The 12,020-nt window shown below is 33.3% G+C and overlaps 1 protein-coding gene across 9 annotated transcripts in view; it reads left to right on the top strand.

Annotated features, from left to right (window-relative positions):
• The window catches only part of LOC150097938 (protein Jade-1-like), a 335,931-nt gene that overhangs the window by 79,980 nt on the left and 243,931 nt on the right, over positions 1-12,020 (top strand). For all 9 annotated transcript variants that reach the window (XM_090405951.1, XM_090405944.1, XM_090405950.1 and 6 more), the window contains one exon: positions 4,516-4,617. In XM_090405951.1, coding sequence (XP_090262077.1) covers positions 4,563-4,617 — 55 coding nt within the window. In that variant the 5' untranslated portion in view covers positions 4,516-4,562. The remainder of the gene's footprint in view (positions 1-4,515; positions 4,618-12,020) is intronic.

Here is a 12,020-nt window from a genome sequence, read left to right as displayed (position 1 = left end):
CACAACAGTTTGACTACGAGCATCATGACGAAACGCCACAATCGCCAGAAGATAAATTTAGAGTGAATGTGTTTTATACACTTCTAGATGTTGCAATGTGTTCGTTAATAGAATGTTTTGAACTAAAAACGTATGATAATTTCAATTTCTTGTATAGATTACTACAAATTAATAACGAAGATTTACGAAAAAATTGTGACGATTTAGAGATTCTCTTGAAGGATGGCGACAATAAAGACGTAAATGCAATAGAACTATATGATGAGTTATGTGCTTTCCGGGATTTTTTTCGGAAGGATAATCTAAATATTCAAAACCCTTTCGATATTCTTAATTTTATTGTGTCCAATAATTTATCTTTCCCTAACTTTTCAATTGCTTTAAGAATACTATTAACCTTACCTGTTAGTGTAGCGAGCAGTGAACGTTCCTTTTCCAAGTTGAAATTGATTAAAACCTACTTAAGAACAAGTATGTTGCAAAAAAGGCTTGTTAGTTTGGCGTTAATAGCTATTGAAAATGATATATGCGGAATTAGACGTTAAGAACATTATTTCTAATTTTGTGAATATTAAATCAAAAACCCTAAAATTTGAATTAAAAAAATTTCAAGTATATTTATGTAATTTAATTTATTTTCTGTTATTCTGTAAAGATGTAATTTTTTGAATACTTATATTAAATGTTCTAATTAGTTCTGAATTCTTTTCTTATTTCTCATCTAAAAGATAGTTCCACTTATAAAAATTATTACAATTTTTTAACAAGTTACTAAGAATTTACTAACTTGTAAAATGAAAGAATTTTTAAACTTTAGTTCAGATAAATTTTAACTTTAATTAAAATTCATTTTAATTTTGTTAGCGATTCGGGTCAGTGAGAAGGCTATAATCCCTGTATCATTATATTCAACAATTAAAGTGAAGTGGCTTTGTTCAAAATTTGCTTTAACTTTTAAGAATTTTTTGAATATTCGGGTTTTTAACGATTATCCTGCCTAGTCAACATCCCCGGTTTATTACATTTAGCGAAACAACGTGTGGCTGTTCTGTCAAAATTTATTTAAGAAATTTCAAATAATTTAAATTTTTATTATGATAAAAGAACCACACACGCCCGTATCGTTAAAAGAGCGCTTAGATAGAAATTGTATGTGGGTGCCAAAGACCCTAGTGCTGGTTCTGCATGTAAGGATAAGAAACAAGCCCTGGGTATGACATCACTTGGAGTATTGTGTGTAGGTGTGGTCTCCTAGTTTTTGTGGTGGTGGTGATGATACACTGCGAGGGTGTGTGTGCAAAGGAGATGGAGAAGATATGAGGAATATACATTATGAAGATAGGTTGAGATTTTGTGGACTGCAGACATTAGCAAACAGGAATATGATTGAAATTTAAAAGCTTCTAAACGTGTCATACAGGATACCAGTAGATAGAATTTTGCGTTTTATGGAGAATTAGGAGTGTACAAGAGGGCATCCATGGAAGTTGAGGATGATAGTAGCCAAGAAGGCAGTGTGAGCTAGATTTTTCTCTCATAGAGTGGTGTGTTAAAAAGAGTCCAGGTAGTGGGAATGAATTCAACAAAAAGGTATGACAGCTGGTGCTAGTGATATGTTGCCTCTCTTTGAGTCCCTGACTCCCTGGAGGTCTCTTAATATTAATGTATATTTACTATTATTACTAGTCCTACCCTTTCCTATAAATTTTCTCAAGATTTCTTTATGTTAGGGATTCATTGTACATTCTTTTGTTTATATCTTTACCAGGAACAGCATTTTCTTTGTTAACAGCCTGCTCTCTATAATTGCATTTTCCAATTTCCCATTTTTAAATTTGACCATATCACTCTACATGAAATTGCCTTCAAAAGTTTATCTTTTATTAATGTTAAATAAGTTAGCTGCTTTCCATTTCCTAATCACAGTTTATGGAATAAAATTGTCTTATACATAATATTTAGAAATCTTTCTGTTTTAGTTAACTGCTCACGCTAATTCTCTAATGAAAAGAAAAGATAATGTACCAATCAGCATAACAATACACCAGCCATCAAAAAATATCTTTCTTGAGCAAATGCAGTCTTTGGGTAGTTGGATTTTAACTTTTTATCTTTACTAGGTTTGCACATTATTAATCTTGATATAATTACATTTTTCTTTTCTTACCCCAAATATTTATGGGTGGCTCGATAAAGAAGCTATTGTCAGGTTAGCATCAGCCCATCTTTGGTATTAATTAATCTCTTAACTAATTTTCTGAAAAAGTTAATGAAAAAGTATCTAATTTTTTTGTTTTAAATCATTATACCTTAATGATGGTTGTTTAGAAAAACAAGTTAAACAAATTCCTGTTAGTAACTTATGTATTTTTAATATGTTTATAAACGAATCGTTTTCTATAGGAAGTATGTCTGAGTTAGCTTAGAAATACAAAAATGAAATCCTATTTATTTATTTTAGAAGTGACATTTCCTTTTATGACAGGTTAAGAAAAACCTTTTTTCTTTGCATATACAGCACACATTCATGTTGAATTGGATTTCTTTTCTGTCAGAGAAATAGCATCTGGAAAATGATGGGTAGTAAGCCTAAAAGGAGGAGTTGGATGATTCAAGGTTGATTTTGATTCAAGGCCACCTGAATTGTCAAATGTAGGCAGGCTTGCCAATCTTGATCAGTGAAGGATGTGAAAAACCTGTACAATAAATAAGCAACTGTGGAAACTGTGTTAACATTTTATGCTCTGTGAAATCCTTACCAAAGAACTGTGTTATTGAATATGTTAAACTCTGCTTCAATGAACATTTGTTTTGTGATGATTAAGACTATGACATGGAATTTTCAGAAATCATACTGGAATGGTATAACAGAAATCTATACGTGGGGAAAACATATCGTTAAGTGATTAGATGGTTTAGTGAATTGCTAGGCTTGACCATGATCTAGCAGTAACAAGTTCCCAAGTGCAGTGCAAACCTAAAGTGATGGTGTGACATGAAATGACTGCTTTTCAACTGATTTGTCTCTGCTTGCTGCAAAAATTCAGTATAAGATTCATATATAATTCAATTTAACCCTATAATTTCAAATGGACGAAGCTAATATACAACAAAAATAATTTCTGTATTATTATAACTGCCATATCCCTGCCTCTTCTTTCCTCTTCTCTGTATGAGGACTTTACTTTGCCTTTCACATTAATTTTCTCAGGGGAATAATTTTAAAGAATTGCAATTTGTACAAGTTGCACTATCATTTTAGGATGGCGGATTAAAGACTAGAACCACCAAAAGGGTCTCTGCATAGTTCTAATTGTACTGTATGAAATTTATCTTTGTGAAGTGGGGTCAAAGATGATGTGTACTAATGAAATGTAAGAATACTTGAACTTCATCAGAACATCTGAGATGTCTTGATGCTGTTACTCTTGACAAGGGGAAAAATTTAACTATGTATCTTTGAGACAGCAGAAATGTCTATACAGAGCTGGCCAGTTATGAAATCCAAGACTAAATTATATTGTACAAGCTTTAAAGTCATTCATAGAATATGAGAGTATAACACTATTTCCAAGTACAGATGTTTTGAAATTGTGTAGTCACTGTAAAACATCTGTACTCGGAAATAGTGTTATACTTTTCACCCCCCCCTTTTTTTTTAAAATCAAATTTTGCTTTTTTGCATTGATCACGAAGGATGAAAACAGTAAATGCTTCATGCATATTTATATAAGGATCTTTGGATCTATGATAACGTATTAAACATAAAATTTATGCAAGTGTGAAGCTTTGCACTAAATGACTAATAATATGATCTTTCAGCATATTGTTTTTTTTTTAATTGCTTTTGTTTTGTTGAAACTAGTAAGTTTTCAGGACACCTTTCTTGAGACCAAAACAAGTTGATCACGAATGAATCACTAGCTTAATTGAATGTACATTTCCTCCCTTTGAGGGGAGGAAAGTGAAGTCAGTTAAGTGATTAGATGTGATGTCATATGATGCCTAAAATTTGGCTCTTGTATTTCAGAAAAAAAAATAAAGTAAAATAAAAACAGAGGAAAACTCATGTAAGAACTTTATTAATGAGAATTTTTGATTAAGTATCATCGTCAGTACAAGATCATAGAATGGCAATATGATCTTGTAGTGACAATGCCTATGATACTTAGGTGAAAATTCTACATTAATAAAGTTTTTATGTGAGTTTTCCTCCATTTTTTATACTTCTTTTCATTATGCCAACTCATGACATTTCATTATTAAAACATATTTCAGAAAAACTGATTCAAGCTACATCTGTATTTTAAGTGCACTCTTGTTTTTACTGTGATGCTTTTTTGCATCTTGATAATACTGGCATTTATATAGAAGTTGTTTAGTTTCAGTAAACCACCGAATTTTTTATAAACATAAATTTTTTTTATAAATATAAAAACTTTTTTTAAAAAAAAAAGTTACATGTTGTTATTTTTATGTCAGATTTACTAACCAGAATTTTTTTCTCCATTCTAGAAGTTAAAAAGAAATTCATCACTTGAAATTCACAGTTAATACATGAGATGGCCTCTACTGCTAAAATTAGAAAGGCACAAGTATTAATGGAGGATAATAAAGGTTAATTTTACATTTATTTGAAGCATATTACCATCAATGGTGGTAGTATTAAAATTACTTTCTGTGAATGTAAAGATAAAGGATTATTAAATTTAGTGATTTTATGCAATCTGTTTTGAATTCACTTAGCCTATAATCTCATATGTAAGTTGTACTGAGATATAATGTAGATTCACACTCTGATAACTCATTCTGCAACTATCAAACTCCTGTGTATAATCTGCATAACGTACATCCTTGACTCTGGAGTGATTCCACTGAATTTTTAAATATTATCATGCATCTTTCTTTGCAAGACAGTTATGACTTTTTTAAAAAATATTTTATCATTTTTTCTGAATTTTTAAATGTCTGTCTAAACTGTACATCAGAAATAGTTTCTGAATGTTTCCTATATTGAATTTACTTTAGAATAGCTCTTTGCTTATGAAGATTGGACTTTTTTTTTTTTTTTTTTTTTCAGTAGTTTATCCTGAACAAGTTTCTAAAAATGGTGGGTCTCATATTCAGAGGCATTATAAGTAGTGATTTTTCTAAGTTATATCTAATTGATACTTGAACTCATATGTAGGTTGTTTTCATATTAGTATTGAAAATTAAAATTTGAAAAGTAATTTTAATCAGATTATAATAAATTTAGTTAATCCTTTATCCAAGTGTAGCAAACAAAGTTTGCACCGGAAGTAAGTTCAGGACTGAGGCAACTTGTGATAAAGGTGGACCAAGTTCTCATCACTTCTTGTCTTAGGCTCTCCCTTAATGCAAAGTGCGTCTCCATGCGGACATTTATAATGCTATGCATTAAGGGAAGGGCCACTATCCAGACCCGTTTCGACCTTTATTGAGGTCTCGTCAGTGGGAGCCAAACCCAGAGGTGGTGATATCAAGCTGAAAGCAATGGAGAAGTCATATTTACTTATACAAGTGGCCAAAAGGTGTACCACCTTATTATTAAATTACTCTGGATTTAGAGAAAGATGTTGGAAGTTTTTTTCACTTGGTTAGAATATAATAAATTTAGTTTAATTCTTTATCCAAGTGTAGCAAACAAAGTTTGCACCTGAAGTAAGTTCAGGACTGAGGCAACTCGTGGTAGAGGTCAACCAAGCTCTCATCACTCCTTGCCTTAGGAGTGATGAGAGCTTGGTTAATTGTAGATTTTATATATATATTAAATATTATATATATTATAGACTATGCATTAAGGGAAGGGCCACTACCCAGACCGGTTTCAACCTTTGTTGAGGTCTCGTCAGTGGGAGCCAGAATCAGGTGGTGATACTAAGGTAGAAGCAATGGAGAGGTCATATTTACCTATATCTATTTTTATTTTACCTATAATTATTTTAATCAGATTGTGCACAAGTTTTTATTCTAACTTGCCACTTGTGTTTTTGTATTGCTATTTCAAGTAGCATTGAGAAGTGAGGAAATGTAATTTCTGTTCTGGTTAAAAAAAAATTCTCAGACATATAACTAGAACAAAGAGAATTATTAAATTTATTTATTAATATCTCCAGTAAATTTCATTTGAATTTAAAGTCTGAGGAAAATGATGTGTTAATTTTTTGTTCAAAATATTTAGTAAAAAATTGTGCTTTCTCTTAAATCTGTTCATTACAGATGAATAAATTTATTATCACTCTAAAAAATTTTTTTTAGAAACAGCAATTTTTTGGAAATGCATTAGCACACTATACATTTTTTAAGAGAATTTTTGCTTTTTATTCATTGTACTTTTTTATTCGCATGTAATGAGAGAGATAAAAAAAAGTGTGTTTAAATTTTAGGCGTATTTTGTAGAATACATAAGATAAGTATGGGTTAGATTTGACAGATTGATGCTTTTTTGTAAGTACTTGTAATTTTTTTTTTTTTTTTTGGGTGGGAGGGGAGAATCAATAATTTTAACCCACCCTAATAAATATAGTTGTGTGAAATTTCCTGAGAAATGGGAAACATCCTTAGACAACCTGCCCAACCAAATCTGGCTACTCGTGTCAACTTTAGGCTTCGTGTAATCTCTTCCACTAGTTTCTTATGTTGTGTGCCATTGCAATTCTTATATTATATCCCTGATGATGATGTCTCTGTGATATTGCAGTCATTAAACTTCCTTTAATTTATTCCTAATGCTGTCGTTATTCCATTAAACCAAAAAATATCTTCAACAACTACTTAAATATACAACTGTCACTTAAGGATCAAAGCCGTATAATTGGGAGGAGACCTCCACATCGCCTTTCAGGAATGTGGATAACCAGACTGGGGCTTCTGAATGAATAAGGATGGACTGTCAAACTTAACCAATTATACTTTCTATTGACTTAAACCACAAATGCATATGTTGTACAACATAATGAGATTTCATGCCAGCTGGAATGTTGTTGGTTAAACAAGGCCCCCCATTTTTTTCGTCAGGGAACTAAGGTGAACAGGAAAAGTTGGCTACTGGAACAAGCTCCAATTCAACATCTAGAAGAAGAAGAATAAACTCAATGTCAGAAGAACTGAAGATAGGAACTATCATCACAAGGAGTACTAATGGAAAGGAAATCGAACTTACAGAAGAATTGGAAAAGTGCTACATGGACATAATTGGCATTACTGAGATGAAGATGACAAAAACAGGTGAGATCTTGCTAAATAATGAGTAGGATGTTATATTCAGGCAATGATAATCAAGGAAAGGAAGGAGTAGCAATAGCATTCCACACCAAACATGAAGATAAACTTCTTGATTGGAAGGCAGTTTCAAGTAGTGATGTGGGCACACCTCAAAATGGAGAAATGGACAGTGAAACTTATTTGTGCCTATGGTCCCACAAAAAAGTTCTTCTATGGAAGAAGTGGAAGAATTTTAGTCATTAGCATAGGCAGCTGACATAAAGAAAATGGAAAATGTGGTCCTTGGAGATCTAAACATCAGAATAGGAAATAGTTAATCCCAACAGGCATATAGGAACATTTTGAGAAAATTTGGAGAAAAAGGGCAAAGATAATAATAATGGTATTTGCTGGATTTCTATTCAGAGCACTGATTAGTCATTACTAAAGCCATGTTTAATGTGAAGATATGCAAAAATTCATGTGAGAAGATTCAAATAAAAAAATCTTATTGACTGTTTTTGTTGACTGATATTTTCATGCTAGTTCAGGATAAAAGAGTATATAGCAAATTTGAGATAGAAACTTGTTAAACACCTGATCACCATTTGGTTTTGAGCTGGATAAAAATGAATATTGCTGAAAGTAAAAATACTTAAAAAGTTAGAAACAATCAAAGTTGAGCAGCTTTCAAACATACATATATTATCCTTGAAAAAAAAAAAAAAAGATTGAAAAACATAAATAAACCTTAATGACTCACTTGGCTGACTAAAGAATACATGAATTCAACATATGTGTAGTTATTCTGAGACTCTGAGATTCTAGAGTGGAATATGGGAAAAAAAAGAAGAAGAAAGCATATCAAAAGTTCCTAGCAAGTAAGCAAGCAAAGAATATTGTTTAAACGTAGCTAAATAAAACTTTTGAGAGAAGAATTTAATGAGGATATAAAAGACAAATATTAGAAGATGGTGAAAAGAATACTGCAAAAGGAATCAGAATAAAGGTGATATGAAAACTTGAAGATATTCTAGTTGTCTGGAGTAATTACTTTCTAAGATTGTTTAAATGAAACAAGGAGTGAGAGAACAGGGATATAATATATTCAAGAGGAATGTAATCCGTAGTACATATCAACACTTTGGAGTGGGGAAAAAAAACATCGAAAACTTGATGTGGAAAAGGCAGCTGAAGGAGATTATATTAAACTGGGAATGCTCAAATATCGAGCCATAAATATTTTAAAGTGGTTGCAGTGCTATGTCTATTTCAGAAGGAATGGTCAGAACATCAAATTCTGATTCTCGTAGTGCACATTTATAAAAAGCGAGATAAAATTGAATGCAAGAATTACAGAAGAATTTCTCCCTACTAATTTGTTCCTGGTAAGATTATGCAAGCAAACCTGAGAAAAGGCTAATCAAAATTGTGGAAGAGAAACCTGAAGTAGATCAGACAGGAGTTTATGAGGATCCAATTTTTACTTTAAGACAAGTGGTTGAGAAATCATGGGAATATGACATCCTTGTTTATAAGGAACTGTATTGAAGTTTTACAGATTTGGGAAAGGTATATGACAAGGTGTCAACAGATACACTGCTCAAATGCTATAATTATATGGTGTAATCAGAACATTATATTGAGCAACAGTGTGTGTGTACACGTATACGAGGAAGGCTGAAGTTCTGATAATCAACATAAAGGAATTGAGGAAAAACCATGTAATTTACACATTATTCTACATATTCACCATGAAGTGTTATACACTTGTTACAGTGCTGCTGCATCATTTGCAATTCTCTGAGGGAAAAAAAGTCTCATCAGAAAATATCATTTTTGTTCTAGCTGTTTTTCAGAACTTCTCAGCCAACCGTCTCTCTCTTACACACACTCACACATAATAGTTGACAAGAAATTATATTCTTGTTTTAATCCCTTACACGAGCATAAGTGTGAAGTCACTTCAACTCATTTACTTGCATATTATAGAGCTGCTGAGTCACATCAATTGCGTTAATGGTCCCTAAGTCCCTAATGTAATAGCATTATGAAATGATCACTACTGAGACTTGTTTCAACCATTTCTGAGATCCCATTAGTGGGAGCCAAACTCAAGAAGATACTAAGGTTAAATTAGTACACAAGTCATTAATTTAATGTGTATCACCTTATTGAATTAAACAAATTTAATAATTATGAAATACTCCATACCAGACAGTTGTAGAAAGATTTTTTTTTAACATGAATATAATTGGTTAAGTATAATATATGTTGTAACTAAGCAGAAAAACTTTCCACAACTATCTCTCATCCACAGTATTTAATAACAATGTAATGCTTTTTTTTTTTTCCTTACTTGTATATGGCAAATGTGAGTTCTTCATTAAGTTAGCCTTGGTATATCTTCTTGGTTTCATTTGACCAAGGGCCAACGTATATTTACAATTGGGCTAGCCTAAGACTAATATGTGAACTGATGTGTACTACTTGTGGGCAGTCCTTTTCAATATAACCAAAGCTCCAGAAGACAAGGAATTCAAACAAGTCAAAAGTAACATCAGAAGAAATTCAAAATCCTCCATCACAGTACGTTATACTGTAGGCTGACTGCAATTACATGACAATTGTGTCAGCGTAAACATATGGTTAAAAGAAGTTGTGAACATGCTGTCATGGTTATTACTTTGCCAATGCACCTAGGTAAGTTCCAAACTGTAAATGTGTCTAGTGAACATAGTATACATGGCCTACCTCCTATTATAGCCAGTAACACTTCTTTGAATGTAGCTACCATCCTAACCAAATCCAAGTCTCCTGAAAGCATTATACTGATATAAAAGAAATCACAGCCTTAAAAGAGCTGTACAGTAACACGCACATGTTATAACTAAAGAAGGTAAAGGTGATCCTATTGTTATAATGAATCAAACAGAATATAGCAAAATGCATAATCTTTCACAAGATCATTCTGCACACAAAATTGCAGAATTATAATCCTAGTAATACACAAACGAATAAAGCCACCCATACCAAAAATTCACAAACTAGATACCTCTACAGCCAACTGATGTAGAGGTATCTACATCGGTTGTATCCTAAATACAAACTTGTTAAACATCTGGCCAAACCTCCACCACAGGTAACTCTTCCTCAGTTGTAAAAAAATTCTGTTCACTTTAGAAAGTAATCTAAAATGTTTAGACAATGATTTGCTTCAATATTACTTCACCATTTACCAATATACCATTAACCGAGACTCCTGATTTTATTAAGCCCCCCCCCCCCCCTCCCAACATATTCAAATTTACAACACATGCTGTTATTGCATGTTGAAAGATAACTAGCCACCATTTTGTTTCACAAAAAGCTCTCCGTATATATAGCCACGCCAGCTACGCGTTGCTTTGGGAACAAATCGCCGGCACACGGTTTCTCTTAGCGGACATTAACAAAGTTATTCGTGCGTTTGAAGAAGAGTTTTCGTGCACTTTAAATCACGAGCTTTGGTCAATTTTACATGACGTCTCGTGTACCGCTGTAGACAAAGAATTTGAAAAAATACGAGGTTGACAGATGAAAAAATTCGAAAAATTGAAGAACTTGACCATCAATCCCAAACTTCCTACCAACACCGTTATCAACCTTTCTTCAGTCACCCTGAAGCACTCAACGTGCTTTCACATGGCCACAACTTCGCCATTGCTCCCAGAAAAATAACTAGTGAGGATATTATGATCCAGATCGAACGCGGAATCCGCCACCTTCCAAATCAAATCGCCAACAGTGTAAGACTGGACGTAGCTTGTGTCCTCTCCAAAGCAAGACCACCAAAAACCAACATATCCAACAAGGAATATAAAGCTCTGCAGGAAATGAGGAATAATAAAGAAATAGTTATCACCAAAGCGGATAAGGGAAATGCAACTGTAGTACTTAACCAAAAGGACTACACAGGTAAGCTTAATGCTCTTCTATTAGATCAGGCTACTTACCTCCCTATCGAATACAATTCCACCAACTCACAAATCGGAAAACTTCACAGGCTCCTTAAGAAAGTCGCTTCTTGGCCTGTAGAAGTTACCAACAGATTAAAGCCGTTTAACTCTATACCCCCCCCCCTCCTCCGTATTTATGGACTCCCAAAAATACATAAAGAAAATGCGCCATTACGTCCCATAGTGGATGACATTGATTCCCCCACATACAAATTAGCTAAACATTTGGCCAAAGTGCTCACACACTATATTGGCAACACACCATCACACATAAAAAAACTCAGCCCACTTCAAAGCCAGCATAGAAAACCTTACACTCCAACATACTGACATAATGGTCAGCTTTGACGTCTCCTCCTTAATCACAAATGTCCCACTCAAGGAAACTTTAGAACTAATCCAAGCTAAATTTTCTCCCGATATCTCAGCCCTATTTCAGTTCACAATGAACTTAGGCTATTTCGTTTGGCAGGGAAAATTCAACAAACAAATAGAGGGGACAGCTATAGGTTCACCACTCTCCCCACCCTTGGCCAATTTCTTTATGGAGACCTTTGAAGAAAAAGCCTTAGCCTCTGCTCCACAAAAACCAACCATATGGCTTCGCTACATTGACTATGTGTTCGCTATTCGGCCACATGGCTCTGATACACTCCTCGCCTTCTTAACAAACTTAATCAAGTTCACCCTGGAAAAAGAGGAAAACAACAACCTCCCTTTCCTAGACACACTAGTTACCCGCCAGCCTGATGGAACCTTGGTTTTCTCAGTGTATAGAAAACCCACCCATACCTGCCT

This window comes from Typopeltis vanoorti, chromosome 16 (assembly GCF_054136105.1).
Source record: "Typopeltis vanoorti isolate ZY-2024b chromosome 16, IOZ_Tvanoo_1.0, whole genome shotgun sequence".
Classification (NCBI taxonomy): domain Eukaryota; kingdom Metazoa; phylum Arthropoda; class Arachnida; order Uropygi; family Thelyphonidae; genus Typopeltis; species Typopeltis vanoorti.
The sequence above is the reverse complement of the archived record's forward strand: the minus strand, read 5'-3'. Positions and strand labels throughout refer to the sequence as shown.